Raw genomic sequence first — 25,382 nt, forward strand, 5'->3', positions numbered from 1 at the left:
AAATTGTTGCCAACTCAAACTATGAGCCAATCACAACAGAGTGGTGGGTTTTACCTTGTTCGCATATAGAGGGACTAAATCTCTTTCCTTCATGAACAAATCTTGATTTATAGTTGAAAGTTTCACCGCTTTCGCTGCTGCTACTAAATCGGCTTCTACTCGTCCTAATTCCTCATTCTCCTAATCGCAATCTCGGTTTTGAAATTGGCCATAGCACGTAAAGAGAAATAATGATGTCGAAGAGAGGGAGCGACATCTGAGGAAAGCAATCTCAGATGACCAACACGTGGGAAAATTTGATAACGGCTAGGCCAAAGGGCATATTAGTAATTCTACTATGCAAAAATAAAAAATACAGAGGAAATGAAACAGTGCAAGGCAAAAACATCAATACACTGCGTGAACATTGTCTTTGAACTGGGTTTACTAGACTAGTTAAAGCATTACTTACTATCTATCGCTTATCATTTGTAATCATATTTTGCAGGACGGAGGCTGGTTTCATTGAGGAAGTTGTGGAAGATATTTCAACGAAATTGAAACGTGAAACCTCATATGGTTTAGAGGACATGGTTGGAATTAAAAGTCGCATCGAGCAAGTTGAATCGTTATTAAGCACTGATGATTGGCAAGGTGTTTGCACTGTAGGCATTTGGGGTACGGGTGGCATTGGAAAGACCACCCTTGCTAAGGCTGTGATCAAGAGACTCTCTTCTAAGTTCGAAGCTGCTTGTTTTCTTAGCAATGTTACGGAGAAATCAAAGCAAATAGGTGGAGCCGATCAATTGCAAAAAACACTTCTTGGAGAGATCTTAAAGGAAGAAAATCTCTCCATAGATTCGACTTCTGTTCGAGAAAGGCTCAGCCGTACAAAGGTTCTCATTGTTTTTGATGATGTTTGTGACTCAAGGCAAATCAAAGATCTAGCTGGAGATAATCTTCGCTACGGGAATGGAAGTAGAATCATCGTAACAAGTAGAGAACAGAGCGTACTCGTGAAAGCTGTTAGTGATGAAAAATATATATATGAGGTTAAGAAAATAAATACTGATGACGCTCTTCAGCTCTTTCAATTTCATGCTTTCAAGGATAACTCTCCTAGAGAAGGATATACAGAGTTGTCGGCAAGGGTGGTAAAATATGCTGGAGGCATTCCACTGGCTCTTGAAGTTTTGGGCTCCTTATTGTTTCCATGTAAGAGCAAAGACGAGTGGGAAGATGTATTGAGCACGCTGAGAAATTATCCCAATAAAGAAATTCTAAATACCTTCAGAGTAAGTTATAATAGATTAGAAAGAAATGCGCAGGAGGTATTTCTTGATATAGCATGCTTTTACAAAGGGTATCCTATTGGAATTGTAAAAAAGATGGTAGACTTTGGTGGTTCATGTGCGGCAGATGGAATTAGAGTTCTCCGTGATAGGTCTCTCATATCGATTGATTCGGAACGGGAAACCATAGATATGCATGATTTGGTACAAGAAACGGGTCAGGCAATTGTTCACGAACAATGTACTGAAGAGCCCGGAAGACACAGTAGGCTATTCATTGCTAAGGATATCAATCATGTATTGAAAAATAACTCGGTAAGAGCCACAAGTGCATGCACAATTTTTTTAAACAATAAAGAAAAGAAATAGATCATTAAAGTACTATGTACTTCCTATGAGAAGATAGCTAGAGAAAACTCACAAAAAATAAGTCATATTCCTACAAATGTAGTTTAGATTAAATTTTGTTGTGTGGTAGTGTGTTCACATTTGTACTTTGCTGTTGGTTGTCAGGGAACTGAAAAGGTTCAAGCCATAATCCTTCCCGGGTCATGGATTAGAGAGCTAAACTTGGATCGTGCAGACTTCAAAAATATGTATAATATGAGATTGCTTGAAGTTACTTCTTGGGCGAGGGAAACATTAAACCATAAAACTCTCTTTCTTCCCAATTCTCTTCGTTATCTTTACTGGAAGTCTTATCCTTTGAAATCTTTGCCCCCAGAATTTTCTCTTGAAAATCTTGTTGAGCTTGACATGCCCTTCAGCGAAGTCACGCAACTTTGGGATGGAGGCCAGGTATATGTGTTATAGATTTTTTTTGTGTAAGATGTAGTGCAGAAACTTATTCAGACTAAGTTGTTAATTCTTACCTTATCTCTTTAATTTGTTACAGAATCCTATGAACTTAAAAGTGATCCAACTTTATGAATGCAAACGTCTAACTGCACTTCCAGATCTCTCGGGGAGTCGAAATATTGAGCACATGGATCTTTATGGATGTGAAAGTTTGGTTGAAATTCCTCAGCATTTGAAAAATCTTGACAAACTTACTTATCTTAATCTTTCACGGTGCAAGAGTCTCGTGTATCTTCCAGAGATCCCAGGCAATATTGAATTCTTAAGTTTACACTACACTGGCATAAAGGAGTTGCCGTCATCAGTTTGGTCTCATGAAAAAATTTCTTCCTTGGATATTACACGTTGTGAAAAACTTAAGGAACTTCCAAGCAACACTTGCAAGCTGAAAGTCTCTGGTGCTTTTAGTCTAAATCGCTGCACCTCTCTTAAAAAGTTTAGGGAGCTTCCCAGGGGTATTGGTAAATTAAATTTGTCTCTCACAAGAATAAAAGTATTGCCCACATCATCAATGAGGAGTCTCCTTTGTCTCACCAAACTTAAACTGAGGAATTGCATTAATATTGCGAGTCTCCTACCGAGCATTTGTAAGTTGAAATCTCTTGAGGAACTTGATCTCTCTCGTTGCTCTGCACTTAGAGTTGTCCCAAGTAGCATCTACGAATTAACAAATATCAAAACGCTCAGCTTTAGTTGCTGTCGGAAACTTCGAAATTTTGCTCAGCCGACTGCAGGCTCAGTTGGTTTTCTCTCACTTGAAGTACTAAACCTCCATGGTAGCGGTATATCAGAAATCCCTGAGGGCGTCATTTGCTCAACCTCATTACGGGTTCTTGATCTGGGCAAAACCAAAATTCGGAGCATACCCTCAAGCATTAAACAAGTTTCTCAGCTGTCTAGGCTGTGCTTATTCAGGTGCAAGAGCCTTCGATCTTTACCAGAGCTCCCAATGGTACGTCATCTTCATGCAGATTTCTGCGAGTCACTGAAGACAGTGTCGAGTTCAAGGACTGCAATTACACGATGTTGGAATAGATATGAATTGCTACAAGAGGAACATACTTTTTATGATTGTCCAAGCTTGGGTTATGATGCAAAGAGCAGCATAATGGTTGATTCACAGCTTAGAATCATGCGAGTGGCAACTGCGTCTTCAAAGTTAAAAGAAGAGAAAGAAGATTACGTATGTTTCTCAACTGCGTCTTCAAATTTAAAAGAAGAATACGAAGAATACGAAGAAGAGGAAGAAGAGGAAGAATCCGAAGAAGAGGAAGAATACGAAGGAGAGGATCATTGCATATGTTCCTACGAGGAAGATTACGTATGTTTCTCAACTGCATCTTCAAATTTAAAAGAAGAGTCTCTCTCTCTCTCTCTCCCTCTCCCCCCCCCACCTCTCTCTCTCTCTCTCTCTCTCTCTCTCTCTCTCTCTCTCTCTCTCTCTCTCTCTCTCTCTCTCAAGTAACATGATGTCAATCAATGCTGCAGGAAAAGTTTAAAGAAGAGGAAGATTCTCTCTCTCTCTCTCTCTCTCTCTCTCTCTGTTAAGTAACAAGATGTCAATCAATGTTGCAGGAAAAGTACTCTGGGCCCTTAGTTACCATTGTATGTCCGGGAGATGAAATTCCAAATTGGTTCGTACATCAAAATGAGGGGGCTTCAATAAATGTCAGGCTTCCTGCAAATTGGTTTCGTGAAGGTTTCTTGGGTTTCGCTCTCTCTGTTGTTGCATCCCAACTCTTTGCTTCAGATGTGAAGTTTGAATGCAAGTACAATTTCAAAACTGGAGAGGGGGAAAGTCATGAAATCAATTGTTATTTCAATTTAGAAATTAACGATTAAGGAATTTGTCATTACTCATATCTACAACATGTGTTCGTACTGTATAAAGACCTTGAATATGAAGAGAGAACAAAATGGTCCTCTGCTTTTTACGACCGCGTCACTGAGGTCTCTGTTCACTTCCAGGAATCGGTAATGGGTGTGGTGGTGGAAAAGTGTGGGATGTGCCTATTGTATGCCGAAGATGCTGAGAAATTAAAATGTCATGTCATGTCGCAACAAGAACAAGATGAGCATGCAGCAAGTGGGAGTGGTGATCCTGAAGCCAGTGGAAGCAATGAATCTGAGGAAGCAAGTGGAAGCGATGACTCTGAGGGATAAAGTGGAAGCGACGAGGAAGCAAAAGAAAACGAAGAGTCTGGGGAAGCAAGTGGAAGAGATGAGTCTGAGCAAGCAAGTGGAAGTGACGAGCCAGATGCAAGTCGAAATGATTAGTCTGTTGTTGGTTTAGGGCTCTCCTAAACTTCAATGTAAAAAATAATTTAAAGATAAAAAATTTGAGTAGTTCATCCAGTATTCAACCACAATTATATGTTAAACATGTGAAATATATTAAAATTGTCTACATCTATGTCAATATTTATTTACATCCTAATTAAGGGAGGAGTAAGAGATGAGAAATTTCATACCGACAGACAGTCCTTGTTTAAGAAATATGAAGTATTTATTGAGTTCTACAAATATAATTAATACATGCGTCATAATAGACCACCTATCAATTAAGATTGTTATACAAACCAAAGAATTCAGTTGATTCAAAAATCGAAGCCCATAACAAAATTTATCTAATATATTAAGACAAAAACAAAACCCAAACAGATACCTTCTAGCATTTCCTTTAGAGAAAATTTTCTCACAAGAGAAATAATATTCATTGGAACTCCTGTTGAAGAAAATAATAAGCAACATTTACGGGAAAAAGAATTCAACGATATTGAGAAAATTACTTGACCTTCTTTGTCATTGATAACTATATTGACAAAATTTGATATAGAATCAACGATTTTGAGAAAAGAAAAAAGTGCTAGGCCTTTGAGCTTGTTTCTAATTTCCTCATAAACATACGAACAAAAAGAAAGAAAAATATGAGTGCAAATAAAACATTCTGAAATACGATTTTCTTTGATCATATTCACATCTTTCATTTTAAGAACTTACCTCTGAAAATGCCAATCTATCAGCAACATCATTTGTGCACTCAAAAAGCCTTGTTAGCTGACGGGACTCTTGTTATATTTGCCTCTTGCCCCGCAAACCTTTCACACAACGTTATTACCTCAAAGCAAAAGGCACTTTTAAAAACCCTAGACCTTGGTTATAATGAGGGTGGGACACAGTAGGAGCTGACCTTTAAGTTCAGTTGCAGAGTATAAAATTTAGAGGAAGAAAGAACAATGAAGGGCCTCTGGTGGTAAACATTCTCGCTCACCTCTTGGGTTGTCCAAGCGTGAGGGCCAGCAAATGTGACAAGCTTCCCATTGACTTTCTCATTTCTTGAACCTATAAAGGTCAGAGGAGCTACATCCTAATCCCAAAAAGAAAGTGTTCAGATACCATAACGAGAGGTAAACAAAAAGAAAGTATTTCTAAAATCAACCAGGGAAATGGTCAACGCATGACTAAACTGGGTGTCCATGTATGCAATTCTTGTGGGGGCATCTGTTCCCTATACTGATTTCTCTTCTAATATAGGCGATTCCCTGAGAATGAAACGTAAATATAAGCCTTTTCACTTAGTAGCTAGTACTAAGTACTAACATCAAAATAGATATTCCATCTCACAACGAAACACAAGAAACTGTAATGACAGAAGAATAACTAGCATACATAATTATTGATTGTTTTATGAAATCATGTCCTTGGAAAGATTCCTTTCCGAACATATGATTATTCTCCAAGCATATGCATACCTCTTCAGGGTGTGTGCTTAGATGCATGCCTGTGTTTTGAATGATTTTTATACATGCAACTTCTTATAACTCTGTCTGGTTTAATTGTTGTTTCTGATAAAGAAAGTGAATGGGGGTTGGAGGAGTGCTCTATGAGAATAAGAATAATAAGAAGATACGGAAATTAATTTGAAACATCAAGCTGACAGTGAAGCAAAAATCTGGATATGCCAGTAACAAGATAGTAAGAGAGGAAGTTTAAGTGAAACCTACTTGCATGAATCCACATAAACGAATTATGACGTGATTTATGCATGAATCCTGGGGAAACCTTTTAGTGCAATACTTGATCTCCATAAGTGGAACTTCAGGATGCTTGTCACAGTTGTGGATGGAATAGAAAACAAATTTTTGGATTCCCATTGCTTTTGCACATTGTATAAGAACAACTTTTCCTTCCCAATCTACCTAAATGGAAAAAATGGTTAGATAAGACCAAAAATGCATGCAGGACACATTGGTAAGTCCGGTATTGTTTACTGCAACATATAAAATAACTTCATGGTCTTAGATGGATACACGAATCTCTAAACTGAATCGGAGCATTTTTTAAAAGGTTGAACAATCCATAGACCTTTTCTAATTTATTCCCATTTTTTATTTGAACAAGGAATAACATAAAGCCCAAATACTGTAAAGCAAGCAGGAAACTAAAATTAGACAACGATATGCTTTGATCTCCATTTGTAATGGACGAACTAATCATTTAACGAATGAACTGCTCGTTCTGCTTATCAATGATAGCTTCAACAGTTGGGCATTAAAAATCACCTTTTTTATGGGCTCTTAGGGACGTCCCATGGTGCAATTAAGACTCAAATCAACAAACCATAGCACTCCAATTGTTAAAGGTGCTCTACTCACACGCTGGACAGAAGGAATATGGACAGAAGGAATATGATCATTCCTTCACAGCTAGGTTAGCATGTGTGGATGCACTATTAACGTGGACAGCAAGGCCACTGCATGTAGTTGCTGACTGCTTCAACAAGGACAGCATGGATGCCACTTTCTGTCCTTTGTTTATTGCATGCGTCTATAATAATCTTGTATATAAGTTCTGCTGCAATTGTAGCAGAACATTCATTAAGAATATATTGGATCCAAATCATTTTATGGTATCAGAGCACCGATCTCCAACACAAAACCCTCATCTCGCCAACCATGTCAACCATACCTCGACACTGTGGCACCAACGTCTTGGGCACCCATCCTCGGCTCCTCTTCACTCTTTATCCCAGACCATTCCAGAAATTATTTTTCATTCTCCACATGTTTGTGATATTTGTCCCTTAGCAAAGCAAACTCGTTCATCATTTGTTTCCAGTTCAATAAAATCAATTGCACCTTTTGATTTGATCCACTGTGATATTTGGGGGCCGCACCAAACACATACACCCTCTGGAGCACGTTACTTCCTCACCATTGTAGACGACTTCACTCGATTCACATGGGTTCATCTCATGCGATTTAAATCTGACACACAAACCTTAATCCACTCGTTCTTTTCTTGGGTGAAAACACAGTTTAACCGTGACATTAAAATTCTTCGTGCAGACAATGGGGGGGAATTCATATCTCTACAATCCTTCTTAGATACTCATGGCACTCTTTTTCAACACACCTGTGCTCACACCCCTCAACAGAACGGAGTCGTTGAACGCAAGCACCGTCACCTTTTAACTGTTGCCCGAGCCTTACGATTCCAACCTAACCTACCCTTAAAATTCTGGGGGGAGAGTGTACAAACTGCCTGTTACCTTATCAACCGCCTCCCAACACCTCTGTTTTCCCATCAATCTCCCTATAAACTTTTGCATGGGACACTACCTGTCTACACTCATCTCCGAGTTTTTGGGTGTTTATGCTATGCTACCAACCTCACTCCCTCACACAAATTTGATGCTCGTGCTTGTCGCTGCATTTTCCTGGGATATCCCCTTGGTCAGAAGGGCTATCGCGTTTACGACCTTGATAGCAAGCGCATCTTTACCTCTCGAGATATCATCTTCCATGAACATCTTTTCCCTCTTGCTAACTTACCACCAGAACCTGCCCACACTACCCCGGTCTTACATGTTCCCCATGACGACCCTACTCCTGCACCTTCAGACCTCCTTCCCACTATTGATCTCCCTGCCTCATCCGCTCCCTCCCTTCCTGACGACCCTACTCCTAACATACTTCCTCCAACCCCAGACACTCCTACCTCGACACCTCCTGCACCATCGTCTCCTTCGCTGCCCCTAATTCCCCTTCGTCGATCCGCACGCATTAAACAACCCCCTGCCCACCTTCGTGACTATCAGACCCATCATGCTGCTTTGCTTCAGTCCAGCGCCATCTCTTCCACCATGTCCAGCACACGATATCCTCTTCACAGGTATGTTTCTTATGCTCGACTCTCTCATGCTCATCGTTCCTTTGTTCACAATGTCTCTCACTTAGTTGAACCAGCCTCCTATGAGCAGGCACGCCATGACCCTCACTGGCTTGCAGCTATGCATTCTGAGCTTGAAGCACTTGAAGCCAATCACACCTGGACTTTGGTTCCTTTACCCCTCCACCAACGCCCCATTGGATGTAAATGGGTCTTCAAAATCAAGTATCATTCCGACGGTACCATCGAACGCTACAAGGCTCGCCTTGTCGCCAAAGGGTTCACGCAGCGCGAAGGTATTGATTACAAAGAGACGTTCGCCCCCGTTGCTAAGCTCATTACTGTCCGCTGTCTCTTGACCATTGCTGCTGTTCGCAGCTGGTCTCTTCACCAAATGGATGTCCAAAACGCTTTCCTTCACGGTGCACTCCATGAGGAAGTATATATGTTACCACCTCCTGGTTATCATCGACAGGGGGAGACTATGGTTTGTCAACTTCACAAGTCATTATACGGACTCAAGCAGGCATCTCGCAGCTGGTTCCAACGTTTTTCATCAACCATTCAAGAAGTTGGCTTTCAACAATCTCATGCAGACTACTCATTATTCACTAAAGTTTGTGGACACTCCATTACTGTAGTATTGCTCTACGTTGACGACATGATCATTGCAGGAAATAATGAGGAAGCCATCAGTCAACTCAAGCAATTTCTTAGTGGATGTTTTCGAATTAAAGACCTCGGACCATTAAAATATTTTCTGGGTGTCGAAGTTGCACGGTCCAAAGCTGGGATCTCCATTTGCCAACGAAAGTATACTCTGGACATATTGGATGAAGCTGGCTTGCTTGGTGTAAAACCTGCCAAGGTACCTATGGAACCCGATTTAGTGTTGACAACAACAGGTGGTGATGCCCTCAAGGATCCGACTCGATATCGACGTTTAGTTGGAAAATTAATATACCTTACCATCACCAGGCCAGATATTACGTATGCAGTGAATAATCTCAGTCAGTTCATGCAAGAACCAACACTCCATCACCTTAAAGCAGCACATCGTCTCCTCCAATATCTGAAAGAAGCACCAGGACAAAGGTTACTATTTCCTACGGAGAACCAACTTAATTTGATTGGCTACTGTGATGCGGATTGGGCTAGATGTCCGATCACACGACGATCAGTGACAGGTTTTTGCATCTTCCTTGGTAAATCACTTGTATCGTGGAAAAGTAAAAAGCAAGTCACGGTGGCAAGATCTTCAGCAGAAGCCGAGTATCGCTCCATGGCTGCAACCACTTGTGAGCTTACTTGGCTGAGGAATTTGTTGAATGATTTGCGTGTAAATCATCCTGAGCCGGCAAGGTTGTTTTGTGACAATCAAGCTGCTCTACATATTGCAGCGAACCCTGTGTATCATGAACGAACCAAACACATAGAGCTGGATTGTCATATTGTCCGTGAAAGGATTCAGAGGGGAGAGATCGAGACGTCTCATGTGCAGACGGGACGTCAAATAGCAGACATGTTTACAAAGCCACTGAGAGCACCTACCTTCCATTCACATCTTGGCAAGTTGGGTGTTATTGATATCCACACTCCAACTTGAGGGGGAGTGTTAAAGGTGCTCTACTCACACGCTGGACAGAAGGAATATGATCATTCCTTCACAGCTAGGTTAGCATGTGTGGATGCACTATTAACGTGGACAGCAAGGCCACTGCATGTGGTTGCTGACTGCTTCAACAAGGACAGCATGGATGCCACTTTCTGTCCTTTGTTTATTGCATGCGTCTGTAATAATCTTGTATATAAGTTCTGCTGCAATTGTAGCAGAACATTCATTAAGAATATATTGGATCCAAATCATTTTACCAATCTCTTAGAAAATTTATAAAAATTTATTGCTATGAACTTAAAGTTGTCCCAAGTAGCATCTACAAATTAACAAACCTTAACATTCTCAGATTTGGTTAGTGTGGGAAACTTCAAAATTTTCCTCAGCCGGATGGCTCAGTTGGTTTGCTATCTCTTGAAGTACTAAAACTCTATTATAACGGTATATTAGAAAGCCTGAGGCCCTCATTTGCTCAACCTTATTACGGGATATTATTTTGGGAGAAACCAAAATTCAGAGCGTACCCTTAAGCATCAAACAAGCTTCTCAGCTGTCTTACCTATTCTTAATCGAGTGTAATAGCCTTCGATCTTTACCAGAGCTCCCAGTGCTACCTCATCTTCTAGCAAATGGCTGCAAGTCACTGAAGACATTGTCAAGTTCAAGGACCGCAATTACACAATGCTGGAATAGATATGAATTGCTTCGAGAGCAACTTCACTTTTTTAATTGCCCAAGGTTGAGTTATGATGCAAGGAGCAGCATAATGGTTGATGCACAACTTAGAATCATGCGAGTGGCATCTGCATATCAATCTATGTTGCAGGAAAAAATTTCTGAGCCCTTAGTTACCATTTTATGTCCGGGATCTGAACTTCCAAATTGGTTCGTAGATCAAAATGAGGGGACTTCAATAAATGTCAGGCTTCCTGCGAATTGGTTTCGTGAAGATTTCTTGGGTTTTGCTCTCTCTGTTGCATCCAAACTCTTTGCTTGATATGATGTGAACTTTGAATGCAAGTACAATTTCAAAACTGGAGAGGGGAAAAGTCATAAAATCAATTGTTCTTTCAATGGAGGAAATTATCGTTACTCACATCCAGAGCATGTGTTCGGAATGTTTAAAACGAGATGTCATGTCGCAATAAGAACAAGATGAGCATGCAGCAAGTGGGAGTGGTGATCCTGAAGCCAGTGGAAGCGATGACTCTGAGGGAGAAAGTGGAGGACGAGGAAGCAATTAGAAGGGAGTCTGAGCAAGCAAGTGGAAGTGAAGAGCCGGATGCAAGTGGAAGTGATCATGGTTCAGGGCTCTCCTAAACTTCAATGTAAAAAATAATTTAAAGATAAAAAATTGAGTAGTTCATTTAGTATTCAACCACAATTCTATGTTAAATGTGTGAAATATATTAAAATTGTCTACATCTATCTCAAAATCTATTTACATCCTAATTAAGGGAGGAGTAAGAGATGAGAAATTTCATACAGATAGGCAGTCCTTGTTTAAGAAATATAAGGTATTCATTTAGTTCTACAAATATAACTAATACTTGCGTCATAATAGACCACCTATCAATTAAGATTATTATACAAACCAAAGAATTCAGTTGATTCAAAAATCAAACCCATAACAAAATTTATCTGATATATTAAGACAAAAACAAAACCCAAACAGATACCTTCTAGCATTTCCTTTAGAGAAAATTTTCTCAAAAGAGAAAACAACTAAAATCATTGACGAATAGATACAACAAAGATAAAATTCAATGGAACTCCCGTTGAAGAAAATAATAAGCAACATTTACGGAAAAAAATTCAACGATATTGAGAAAATGGGGGTAAGGCTAGCCGACATTCACCTCTCCCAGAGCGGTAGGTCTCGGGTTCGAGACTTGGGAGCAGCCTCTCCATAAATGGGGGTAAGGCTAGCCGACATTCACCTCTCCCAGACCCTGCGTAAAGCGAGAGTCTTGTGCACTGGGTACGACCTATTGAGAAAATTACTTGATTTTCTTTGTCATTGATAACTATATTGACAAAATTTGATATAGAATCAACGATATTGAGAAAAGAAAAAAGTGCAAGGCCTTTGAGCTTGTTTCCAATTTCCTCATAAACATACGAACAAAAAGAAAGAAACAAATGAGTGCAAATAAAACATTCTGAAATACGATTTTCTTTGATCAGATCACATTTTCATTTTAAGAGCTTACCTCTAAAAATGCCAATCTATCAGCAACATCATTTGTGCACTCAAAAAGCCTTGTTAGCTGACGGGTTACTCTCAAGACAGAAACTGGGACTCTTGTTATATTTGCCTCTTGCCCCGCAAACCTTTCACACAATGTTATTACCTGAAAGCAAAAGGCACTTTTAAAAACCCTAGACCTTGGTTACAATGAGCGTGAGGCACAGTAGGAGCTGGCCTTAAGTTCAGTTGCAGAGTATAAAAATTAGAAGAAGAAAGAACAATGAAGGGCCTCTGGTGGTAAACATTCTCGCTCACCTCTTGGGTTGTCCAAGCGCGAGGGCCAGCAAATGTGACAAGCTTCCCACTGACTTTCTCATTTCTTGAACCTATAAAGGTCAGAGGAGCAGGAGCTACATCCTAATACCAAAAATAAAAAGTGTTCAGATACCATAACGAGGTAAACGGTCAATGCATGATTAAACTGGTGTACATGCATGCAATTCTTGTGGGGGCATCTGTTCCCTATACTGATTTCTCTTCTAATATAGGCACTGCAATACTGCATACTGTCCAATAATTCCCTGAGAATAAAACGAAAAGATAAGCCTTTTCACTTATTAGCTAGTACTAACATCAAAATAGATATTCCATCTCACAACGAAACACAAGAAACTGTAATGACAGAAGAATAACTAGCATACATAATTATTGATTGTTTTATGAAATCATGTCCTTGGAAAGATTCCTTTCCGAACATATGATCATTCTCCACGCATATGCAAACCTCTTCAGGGTGTGTGCGCTGTAGATGCATGCCTGTGTTTTGAATGATTTTTATACATGCAGCTTCTTATAACTCTATCTGGTTTAATTGTTGTTTCTGATAAAGAAAGTGAATGGGGGTTGGAGGAGTGCTATATGAGAATAAGAATAATAAGAAGATACGGAAATTAATTTGAAACATCAAGCTGACAGTGAAGCACAAATCTGGATATGCCAGTAACAATATAGTAAGAGAGGAAGTTTAAGTTTAAGTGAAACCTATTTTTTATTTGAACAAGGAATAACATAAAGCCCGAATACTGTAAAGCAAGCAGGAAGCTAAAATTAGACAACGAACAAACAGTAGCACTCCAATCTCTTATAAAATTTATAAAAATTTATAAGAGTTAGTGAATTGGAATTACATTGACAACAATAGCATGCCAATCTCTTAGAATATCGGCAGGGGTTGGTCTCGGCCTAACCAAACACCTAACATATCCCTCATCAACTGCTTGTTGTGCCTTGGCCCGTTCGTTAGTGCGGAAACGAGATTCAGATTACAACCTCACCATATTCACACTCAGTTGAACAGAATAAAATACAAGAAATAAAGACACTAAGAGATTTACGAGGTTCGGCAAAAACCTGCCTACGTCCTCCAAGAGATATTGCTCTTCACTATGAGAATAACTAGTACAAGATACACTTGAGTTAAATCAACATAACCCAAACCCCAACCCCTTGTACCCTCACAGAATTTTACTAAGAGACTCACTCTCCCCAAGAGTTTCTCACTCTCACTCTATATTTTTCTCTCCTTTGTGTTTTCCGGATGCACACCCACTTTCTTCACAATCGGCAAGCTCTCACCTCTTTGTGTAAGAAAAATGCCTTCACTTATAGACATGCACCATCAATTATGTCAACCACCAAAAACAAAGTTTACGGGGTCATGTTTCCAAAGTCCACAAAACATGCTTCCACAAAACATTCTTCCAAAGTCCACAAAGTTGAGAGGAAATGGTTGCCAACTCATAATTATATGAGCCAAACACAACAATCTCCACCTTGGCGAATATACTGTGCAAAAATCCTTGCACCCATCACCAGTGTCCATTGGCCTTACGTACCAGCATACACACCCTAAATCAACCTCGTTGGTCCTGTTCCTGATTCAGTCACTGCCAATGCATGTGCAGCTGCTGCAACTAAAAATCACCATTTAGCTTCAAACATGATCTCGACATATCCTCATCTCCTCCAGCAGGTTTTCCTCCTCTTCATTGTCAACCTGGAAACTTGTCAGTGCACCCATTTCCAGCAACACCCGTCGAGCCAGACAAATATTCCTCACACTTCTCCTCCTTCAGGACCATCTCATCACCTGTGAATCCCATAGCTCCACCTGCTGCAAAACCTCTGCAACACTTGAGACTAAACATCATAGGAGAAGTGTTGCTTCGAGTACCTAGAGGGCATACTCGAAGTCTTCTGCCACAAAATTGCTACTACTCGAACCAAGATCATCCTTTCTTTTTCTCAAAGGACAATTTTTCTTTTTATGCCCGAATTCTTTGCAGTCGTAGCATTGTAGACCCTTGCCTTTGGAACTTGATTTGAACCTACTGTCTCCCTCAAATCCTCCTCCCAATTTTCTTCCACGATTCCAACCTTGAACAGCTAAAGCAGTCTCGTGCCCACCATCAACAATGGTCTTCTTCTTTTGTGTATCATAAGACACCAAAGAAGCTTGCACCTGCTCCAAACTTACTGTATCTTTTCCATGCAGTAAGGTTGTCACAAGATTTTCATACGAATCTGGAAGTGAGGTAAGAAGTAAGAGGGCTTTGTCTTCTTCCTCAACCTTAACATCAATTTTCCGCAATTGATCCAAGTATCCGTTGAACACATTCATGTGGTCCATGAGATTCCCGCCTTCATCCATCTTTAGCTTGTACAGCTTCCACTTCAGATGTAACTTGTTGGTCAAACTCTTAGCAATATAGAGTTTTTCCAACTTCTCCCAAAGTGCAGGCGCAGAATCTTCATCCATAACATTATTGATAATGTTATCAGCTATACAGTGTCGAATCGTGCTAACACAACGCGCCTCCAGCTCCTCCCACTGGTCATCTGTCATTTCTTGAGGCTTCCCATCTTTTCCCTTCAAAGCTCTAGCCAAGCCTTGTTGAGTCAAGACATCCTTTACTCTCATCTGCCAAAGAGTAAAACTGCCTTTCCCATTAAACTTCTTAACTGAAAATGACATGTTTGTAGTCATCATGGTGAATAACAAATCTGGACCTTCAATGAACCAAAGCTTCCAACAAAGCTCTGATACCAATTGTTGTGCCTTGGCCCGTTCGTTAGTGCAGAAACGAGATTCAGATTACAACCTCACCATATTCACACTCAGTTGAACAGAATAAAATACAAGAAATAAAGACACTAAGAGATTTACGAGGTTCGGCAAAAACCTGCCTACGTCCTCCAAGAGATATTGCTCTTCACTATGAGAATAACTAGTACAAGATACACTTGAGTTAAATCAACATAACTCAAACCCCAACCCCTTGTACCCTCACAGAATTTTACTAAGAGACTCACTCTCCCCAAGAGTTTCTCACTCTCACTCTATATTTTTCTCTCCTTTGTGTTTTCCGGATGCACACCCACTTTCTTCACAATCGGCAAGCTCTCACCTCTTTGTGTAAGAAAAATGCCTTCACTTATAGACATGCACCATCAATTATGTCAACCACCAAAAACAAAGTTTACGGGGTCATGTTTCCAAAGTCCACAAAACATGCTTCCACAAAACATGCTTCCAAAGTCCACAAAGTTGAGAGGAAATGGTTGCCAACTCAGAATTATATGAGCCAAACACAACACTGCTCTCCTCACAATCTGCCTCCCCAGAGTCTCAGTGGCGCCGACAACCAGTATGCTGGAGGGTCTGACGGGTGTCCCCCGAGCAAGATTCACAGCCCCAGCTCCCGCCCTGGCCGTACATTTCATGAAACGCCACATATTGGTCCCTGCACACACAAATCAAAATTTGAAAATTCAGTTCTTTTCAAATTTGAATATAAATAATGGGTTCTTTTCAAGTTTGTAAACAAAAATATGGGTTTTTTTGCGATTTGTGAATAAAAGTGGAAAAATGAAAGCTTTCCTGTTGAAGGGAGGAGACGAATGAGTGGCTGTAGAGGTGGAAGGAGATGACGAAGGAAGGAGATGGTCTGGAGCTAAAGTACGGCACCATGAGAGTGAGGCTTGGAACGATGGCGTTTCGGAGTCACGGTGATGGAGGGTAGGAAGCCTCCAAGCCATTGCCATTTTCAAAGCTTTCTCTTTCATTTTACAGAGAGAGAGAGGGATGGAACGATTAAGCTCAATGTTGCCACGTCATTCTCCAAAGTGGACAGATTTTCTGCCACTTGTCGCTGCTCATTTCTGTCATACGACCAGACCCGACCCTGGCATATTCAAGGTCACTTTGGGCCGATTTCCAAACGAAGCCCAATTAGTCGAGACAAAGGAAGGATGTGAAAATTTGAGGAAAACGAGTCTTTGCAAGAGTTGAGTTGATTTGATCAAATTTAAATTCCTTGCATTGCAAATGGTTGTTCATTGAGCAAATTGAATCGTTATTAAGCATTAATGATTGGAAAGGTATTTGCACCGGTGGCATTGGAAAGACCACCATCCACGGCCATATATAATTAAACATAAATCGCATACATGTGGGTGTGGGTGGCGTTGTGTTTATGGATTTTATTCAATATAGGAATCCTAAAAGCATGAGTTTTCCCCCTTCCAGTTTGAGCACGATTGATCATATCCTGCCCTTGCATCGCTGGTTCCACACACAGCCTTTATACCCAAAATCCAAAAAAAAAATGTTTGTAATTAAAAAAAATGGTTGTAATTTAAAAAAAAAATGTCGAGATAAATTTTTTATTAGTTGAAATGTCAAAATAAAATAGAGCTTTAAATGGTTGTAATTTAAAAAAAATGTCGAAATAAAATTTTTATTAGTTGAAATGTTAGCGGAATAAGGGACCCACCATTAAAATGAATTAAAAATAAATTTAACATTGATGTCAAATTTGACTCCAAATCACAAAGCCTTCAAATCTAGTAAGCAAATAACACTTCGGTTGAATAAACTTTTGATGTCAAATATGCAGTGGCACTCCACCTAGGATTTTGACATCTCCTTTGGAGATGCTCTAACATAAACAAATGCAAAATTTGGATGTTCTAACTCCAATGGAAGATCAGGCTACAAATTCAAAATTCAAAACATAAAATTCAAAATTAGCAATGCAAAAATCCAAATTAAACACAAAATTAAATTGCTTTCAGAGACATAAGCTTAGGAACACAAAAAAAACTAAAACTTTTCGAAAGTGCAGAAAGAGAGAGAAAATACAACTTGGAGTAAAGTTCGGAATTTTACCAAAGGGGTTTCGGAGGAGGCGCAGAGAGGAGGAGATTGGCAAGAGAGAACTTGAGATCGGTGGTGGTTTAGTTTTATAAATACTTTCAAATACATCCAAAATATCACTTAAATAGACACAAATACACTTAAACTTTAAAACCAAATAAATTAAAAAACCAAAACCCTATTTGATGAAAATTTATGGCGGCAAAACCTAAGAAATGGTGGAGACGTAATGAAGGCATTGGCTATTGGTGGAGACTTGTACAGCCCTAAACGAAGGTGAGTGTAGATGATTGATTTTTTGCATTTTTCCTCGTCTACATTTTCTCTTTACTTTTGTAGTTTTTTCCTTTGATTGAATCTTTCTTGAAAAACGAATTATCAACCTTTGTAACGTTATTTATCTCAATCCTTTGGATTATATGTGCTTCATATTTAGTTTTCTGCACTTTTGCATTATTAATGGTGTTGTCCGCGTTCGGATTCTGTTTTGAAGGTTATTATTGACTATGTAGTGAATCAAGAGACTGCTATTCTTAGAAAGTGCAAAAAGCATAATTTTTTTTTTCAAATGATAGAATTTTGTTAGATTAGTTACTGACGGGATTTGAACTCATGTCGTCATGCAAGGGCTCAACACCTTTTCACCACTGTTGTAAAGGGCCACTTGCAAAAAGCATAATTTTAAACCTACTTATCGCCACGAACACATAGGTGTGAACGAATACGAATTCGGAAGTATAATGAAGGTTCTACATTCAAATGTTGAACGTTTTCGGTTATTTCTGTGTTTCGTATTTAGTGATCTTGTTTTGCGAACCACTAGGGCCCACATGTCCCCTTCTTTCTTTCAATCTGTGACCCCCCCTCCCCTCCCTTTTCTTTTTCTGATTTTTGCAAGGACTCTCTCTCTTCCCCTTCACTTTCTCTTCTTCTCTCTAGTTCTCCCCGAGCTCTCTCTCGCTCCTTGCGATCTCACTCCTCTCTCTGAACTCACTCTCACCACAATAATGACCCTAAGACTTGAACGTTGAACCTTGAAACCCAGGCCAAAAACATGGAACCTCAACCGTGATAGTCACAGTACACCCTCTCCAGATGAACTTCGGCGACTTTCGAGATTTTTCTGACTTTGGTAAGCTTCTAGAAGCATTTGGCATGTGTTTTGGTGTTAGATTGAAACTTGTTTTAAGTTGTACATACGTGTTAAACGCATAAAATAACTCGGAGTAGCTTTCCCCACTTTTCCAGTGAATATCGCCACTTTCGAGGTGTTTTTCGGCTAAACCACGACGAGTTGGCCGGCGTGCAAGGTATCAATCTCTTCATCTCATTGAGAACTACAACTTTCGTTTTTGTTTCACTTGATTTGGTTGAGTATTGAGGGAGATATGAGCCTTGGAAAACCAACCCAGAAACCGGCCAATTCTTGGCCTGAAACCGGGTCAACCCAACCCGAGATCCTAAGACCCGGATCCAAACCCATCCCAGAAACCAACACAAACCTTTGGGCCGAACTACTAAGCCCAAACCCACTAACCGCCCAACCCTTACGACCTGGATCCGATGGAATATTCTGTGGAATATTCTTGTGTTGACTTTTTGTTAACTTTTACGAAATTTGCCCGGGACCCTTCTTGCGTTCCCATTTTCACTAGTTTGCATGACTTTTCAGCGGCGAAGTATCTGTGAGTGGACCTTTTCCAAAATGCATAATTTTGCTATTAGAAATGCATACATGAAAAGTATGAATTAATGGTTACGTTTTATAAGTAAATTAGATTTTACTTTTTATGAGATATCATGCTTTATCAATTTCATATTCTTTGTTATATATATGATGGATGACTATATACTATGAAGATGTTTTGAGATATATGTACTTATGTTGGAAAGATTATATACAATGTTTTTGTGATTATCTAGTGGTGTATGTTCTGCCTACGGGTGTATGTCCTGCCTACAAGCATGTGAAGGGGAGCCTTTGGACGATTTTGATACCACTTCTAAGCACACTATATATAATATATGTTTTATGAAAAGTTTTATGGCATGCTAGGGTTTTCGAAAAACGTATCACATATTATGCTATTAGTCATAAACTTTGGGGGTTAGTACGTTGTGAAAATCTATGTTTGTACTACTTATATATCAACTTGGTCTACTCATGTTTGTTTTGTGCCTCCTCAGGACATAGGAACGAGGCATAAGATCCGAGCTACGAGGCATTCCCCTACCAGTGATATTGCGTCATCCTCTCTGCTTTTAACATCACTTGTAATGGCACTTTCCGTTACACCTTCCGCTTGTATTTTGAATTAGATGTATGCTTTGAACATGTCATGCATTACCACTATCATTTTATTGACGGTTGAATATTATTATATTATTTTGGATAACGTTTGTATATGAAAATTTCTTGGTGTAGTTAGCGTGAAATTTATATGCATGTTTCACATGTTCTCGGCATATGCATTCATTAAATGGCTTGCGTCACCCTCGGATGTCGGCCAACACGTGGCCATCCCACTGTCCCCCAGACATCGGGATCAGGGCATGTCATTTGGAGGTGGGGCGGCAGTGGAAACGCCTCTGCCCAGCAGGAAAAGGCTTAAACTCGCCTAGAAGAAATTTATAAAGTATAATAGGCTAATTCAGATCTTGAACTTGAAAATTTTGAAGAACCATCAGATGATCCAGAACTTCAATTAAATTATATGGTCTTTCTCTCATATACACTCTATCTCACTACTGTCACACCAACTGTTATGTTTTCATATGTTAAAAAACTATGATGTCCATTATTTTACAGGAAAGCTTCCTCCTGAAGGATGTTGGATAAACATCAAGGTTCCTCCTAATTGGTTTCGTGAAGGTTTCTTGGTTTTCTCTCTATCTGTTGTTGTTGCATTCAACCACTGTACTTTCGCACCGAATTTTATGATTGGATGTGAGTACACTTTCAAAACTAGAAGCGACAAAAGTCATGAATTCGAAGAACCTTACTATGTTCCGTGTTTGGATGTCGAAATGTTTTGGTCCTATAAGCTTATATTAGATTCCCATCATGTGTTTGTGGTATAATGCCTTTGAACTTGTAGAGGGAGCTAAATGCTCAACTGTTGATTTACCAAGAAAACAAAGAAAATGCTGCTCTTGTTTTCACAAACTTTTTAGGACGATTTGGGGCTGTTGTCATGCCCCGATCCCGACATACGTCCAGGATTGACACGTGACGTCACCAAGTATCTGTATATCTAACATACCTCGCCTCCAGAATATATACCAAGCACGCTCAAGCCTCAAATTGAGTAGTGATTTTTCGTATACCTTATGGCTGCATCTAACCTCCTCATTAGACTGCCTACGTACGCTCAATAGGGATCAAACCATTCGTAGTTCACCCTTTTCACTACACTCGAATATTCATCACATAAACCGCCATGTCTTAACATAATACACAATTCAGCACGAGCAACATCTCAAAGAGTAATCGATGAAGCGCAATAATAATCCATAGCCATAATGGTCAACGGTCTATCATAATCATAACAATTACATCCAACATCATCCAATAATCACACCAAATAATAACACGTACAACACACTGAAATGCAGGGCTAGAGCAACACAATTCGGCCAAAGCCTACATCTTTGGAAAAGGGGATTTCAGACCACCCAACGGAACTAAGACACCAAAGGGGATTCCGGACTATCACTCAATGGAATACAAACCAGGATACGATTCTGGACCATCACTCAACGGAATCGCGAAGTAGAAGGGATTCCGGACCATCACTCAACGAAATCGCAAAGTACAATGTATAACACCAATCAATGAAACATGACATGGATCAAGTTAGGTTACTCAAGTTACAGAGACTTAACGAAACGAGAAATGAAATAATTATATGAGGGGTGAAACATGTTTCGAAGCAACAAACCCCATGACAATGGGTTAACGGTCCACTACTAGCCCTCACATTTCATCACATCAATCCAATCATACAATACAAACCATATTTCCAATGCACAAGTCAAATCATACTTAATAAAAATAGATCAATGGCTAGAAATAAAAATAACACTTCAATAGAATTCACATTTAATAAACTTAGATCTATGGCATATATATATAATATTCACATTTCAATAGAAATTTCATTTTTAACCCAAATCATATTCACATACGATATTAATATAAGAAATCAAGGCAATAACTATATCACATATATTCAAGTCACTCCCAGACCAAAGTGGTTCCACTAGACTTCACTTAATATTCCGTGGTACTAGATTTAGTATTTAGAACGTTTCGAGACATGTTGACCAAAAGTCAACTCTCGATCAACGGTAGGGTCTACAACCCTACGAAATTCGATCTGGAAGATCCGTTCGTCGGATTTCTGATCCATAACTTCCCAAAGTCCACATTATGCTCATAGAACCACATACTAAATTCTCATCGTGATCCAACGGTCGGATCTCCACCAATTGCTAAATTAGGTGATGGTTAACAATTAATTTTACTAACGTAAAAATCTAATTCAGGAAGATCCGTACATTGAATTTCTGATCTGTCAGTTCCAGCTATCCTCAAATATTACGTTCTATAACATATTAAAGTTTGGTGATGATCCAACGATCGGATCATCAATTCATATTTTGATCAAGTAATGTATCATAGTGAAATTAGGTTCAAACGATCAAACCACGTCATACGAATATTAAATACAAAATCAGGACATCTAATTGAACTTAGAAAGGTATCGTCAGCCCACTGGCCACGCGCCGCCGCGGGTGGTGATTTTCATTCGCCAGAAACCTAATTTTCTTACTAACTCCAAAAATTACCAAATTTTACAAGCAAGTAGAGTTCAATTAGAGGAACAACTTTCATACCTGGGCCGAGGTCCAATTCGACTGGGAAACACCTCAAATCTGCCTCGATCCACCGTAAACCCCATAAAAGGGTGCTTGTCGATTGCCACTGCTTGAGATTTTTTCCTAGGGTTGAGGTAAGTCTATTCATGGTGGGGATTGACGACAATAGCCTTCAAAATCATCGGAAAAGGAGAAAAGTTGCCGGAAAACCCTCGGCTCTTGTGGCTTCAACCTGGAAAAATGGGTGATAAAATGGGAAATCTAACAACACCTAGATGTTGAGATTGTCGAGACCTTTCCATGGACACCAAGATCATCCAAAATGAAAGTCAGATGAGGGAGATACGGCGGGGTCAAAATTGATAGCTCGCGAGTCGAAAACGGGTTAGGGGGTTGGCTGTTTCCCCCTCTCCCTCTTTTCCCTCCTTTTCTCTTATCCCATTGATACCCTCTCTTTCACCTTCTCCCTAATTCGTCCCCCCTTTGGTTCCCTCCTTTTCTCCCTTAATCCCCCCTTCCTCGCTGCCATCAGGCAGCTTTTTTATTTTTATTTTTTTATTTTATGTTTTTTGGGTTATTCCTTCCTCCCCTACTTAATTTCAGATTGGTCCCTCAACAACTAATCTAATTGGTCCTCAACTTCAATTGGTTACCATTCCCACATGGTGTAAGTTTTAATTAATTTAAAACCTATAGTTTAGTAAAACGATTTTAAACGTCCGTAACTATACCGTTATAATCCGGACTCGTAAACGGCTTTCGCATATGCGTTCATGGTTTCAAGATCTATTTGAAAATGTTACTTGTGACCTCAAAAGGTCAACGAATTTTAAATAATTATTTTCTAAACTTCACTCTTCGTAACTAGTTTAATTGAAATCTAAATTCAAATAAATTAACATAAATTTTCGAAAAATAATATAAATTCTCAATAATACAAATACGTAGATTATAACAGTGAAATCAGGAAACGGGATTTCACAGCTGTGGTGCTTTTTGAAAAAAAAAACTAGCTTATTAAAAAATTTAGAACATAAAATGTGTTTGATAAAATAAAATAAAAGTGTTTATTTTTTTAAGAAAATGATGTTAATGTTGGTAGAAAAACATAGAAAAGTAGGGATCAGAATCATCTCCTGACCCTTAAAAACTGAGCCTACTGAGCAGGCAATCGTGACCGTTGAAATTTGATCAAACGGCTACAATTATTATAATTTTTAGAGGGCCCCACTATTTGTAGCCATTGGATCAAATTTCAACGGCCACGATTGGCCGGGCGGGGATGTGACAGATTCCCTGTTAAAGAACAAGGATTCTCTATGGATCCTCTTTATGGGGATCTGGATGATCAATTAATCGTGTCCGTTCATCGTACATCGTGCGATTAGAAATCATTTTAAATTTTAAATTTTAAATTGAATATAAATAGTACCTAACGAAAGTAGCATTTTGTGGGGATTGAAATAGATAAACCACAAATCATGATTTTTTTTCTTCAAAAACTCTTTTTTGTGTGCGTGGAAATTATTTAGGGCTCGTTTGACAAATTGTGACAACCTGTTCCAAATTTTATTATTTTATAAATTTTAAAATGTGAATTTACGAAAAATACCCTTAGAGGCGAGGGTATTGACTTTCGTGAATCAGCATATAGTGAGGTGTATGAATTAATCCTTTAGCGTTTTCCTGAAGTACTCGAGAAGTATTTTTGGTTTAAGTCACTATTTATATATTTTCATAATGTTTATAACAATTTTTTTTTTTATATTTAGTTATTTGAAAAGAGGAAGAAGAGGGGAAGAAGTGTAGGGAATGGGGGAAGGAAGAAAAGAAAGGGCTACTGTCCAATCAGAAAATGGAGAGAGAGAGGGTAGACGAATGGGGAAAGGAGATAGGAGGAAGTGTCTAACCAGAGAAGGGAGAAAGGAGGGAAAGGAGGAAGAAGAAAATGAACGGGGAAACCGGGTTTCCCCCTTGACCCGCTCGACCCGACAAGCACCCGGCCAAATTTGGCCATTTTTCCGGCGATTCAAACCTTCCCACTACCTGCAACCTACTCCATAACCTTTCCTCTTCCATTTCCACCCAAAATTAGAAGGAAATTGATTGAAGTTTGGTGGAAAAACCACCATGGGTGCTGCGGGGAAAGGTTACTCGAAATCCACCCATTTGTGAAACGTTTTCCTTCAATTACCACTACCAAAACACTCCCCTAGAACCCAGGAGCAAAGCCCAAGCAATGATGGAAGCGTCGAAGCAAGTTTGGAGGTCGAATCGAATCACACCCAATTCTAGAGTTTCGTAAGGGTTTAGCAAAATTGGAGCCTTTCTAGGCCAAATGGGACTGGCCATAGATATAAACTTTACTCTACTCTTTGAGATCTTCAATTCTGTAATTTGTGATAATTTTAAAAAATAGTTGAATTTTCCGACAAGTCGGGAGGGCCGACCGCCACCTGCGGTGGCGCGTGCGGCGACAAGTGGCCTGTGGGCCAATGATGTTTTAATTAAGTGCTATTAGATGCCCTGGGTTCATAATTGATATCCCTATGACGTAATTTCATTATTTGGGCTTAGTTTTATTTCGACACGTGAATATGTCAAAATATGAATCGACGATCTGACCGTTGGATCGTCACCAAACTTTAATAAATTATAGTGCATAATATTTGAAGATCATAGGAACTTACAGATTGGGAATCTGATGTACGGATCTTCCCGAATTGGATTGTAAGTTTATAAAATAAATGTTAACCGTCACTTAGTTTTGGACAATTGACGAAAATCTGACCGTTGGATCATAATGAATTTTAGTATGTTATTCTAGAAGCATAATGTGGATCTTTGGAAGCAACATATCAGAAATCCGTGATGCTGATCTTCCGAATTGAATTGCGTAGGGATGCGTTTTATGTAAATTATGTATTTTATCGGTCAGAACTCTGATATGTGAGTTAATAATTGGTCGTAGGCGACGATGGTTCGTGATGTCTCGATATGCGTGCTAGGGAGTCGTAACGTGGACCTCAGGTGAGTGGGTCTTTTCCTCTCTATCGTATATTATATATATATATATATATGATGGACAATTCCATAAATGTTTATAAATTGATTATTGCTTATGATTACTGTGAATGCTTTGAAACACTGTCGTGAACTATGAATGGCTTGATCCAT

At 39.4% G+C, this 25,382-nt stretch overlaps 2 protein-coding genes across 3 annotated transcripts in view; one reads left to right on the plus strand and one right to left on the minus strand.

Moving 5' to 3' along the window:
• LOC103406393 (TMV resistance protein N-like) overlaps positions 1-25,382 on the plus strand; it is a 119,067-nt gene that overhangs the window by 15,720 nt on the left and 77,965 nt on the right. Inside the window, exons 2-5 of one of the 2 annotated variants that reach the window (XM_070807223.1) lie at positions 488-1,586; positions 1,785-2,069; positions 2,167-3,450; positions 3,705-4,245. In XM_070807223.1, coding sequence (XP_070663324.1) covers positions 488-1,586; positions 1,785-2,069; positions 2,167-3,450; positions 3,705-3,971 — 2,935 coding nt within the window. In that variant the 3' untranslated portion in view covers positions 3,972-4,245. Of the gene's footprint in view, positions 1-487; positions 1,587-1,784; positions 2,070-2,166; positions 3,451-3,704; positions 4,246-25,382 lie in introns of those variants that run through there. The other variant, XM_070807213.1, reaches the window with a different exon arrangement.
• Positions 2,435-13,055, minus strand: LOC108173038 (uncharacterized). Its single transcript, XM_070807225.1, has 11 exons — positions 12,808-13,055; positions 12,597-12,687; positions 12,422-12,523; positions 12,129-12,269; positions 6,134-6,328; positions 5,597-5,671; positions 5,401-5,496; positions 5,130-5,247; positions 3,731-3,912; positions 3,192-3,280; positions 2,435-3,114 (listed from the first exon to the last, which is right to left on the minus strand). The coding sequence occupies exons 1-8, from the start codon at positions 12,918-12,920 to the stop codon at positions 5,170-5,172; spliced, it is 891 nt and encodes a 296-aa protein (XP_070663326.1). The 5' UTR covers positions 12,921-13,055; the 3' UTR covers positions 2,435-3,114; positions 3,192-3,280; positions 3,731-3,912; positions 5,130-5,169.

This window comes from Malus domestica, chromosome 10 (assembly GCF_042453785.1).
Source record: "Malus domestica chromosome 10, GDT2T_hap1".
In the NCBI taxonomy this organism is placed as follows: Eukaryota; Viridiplantae; Streptophyta; class Magnoliopsida; order Rosales; family Rosaceae; genus Malus; species Malus domestica.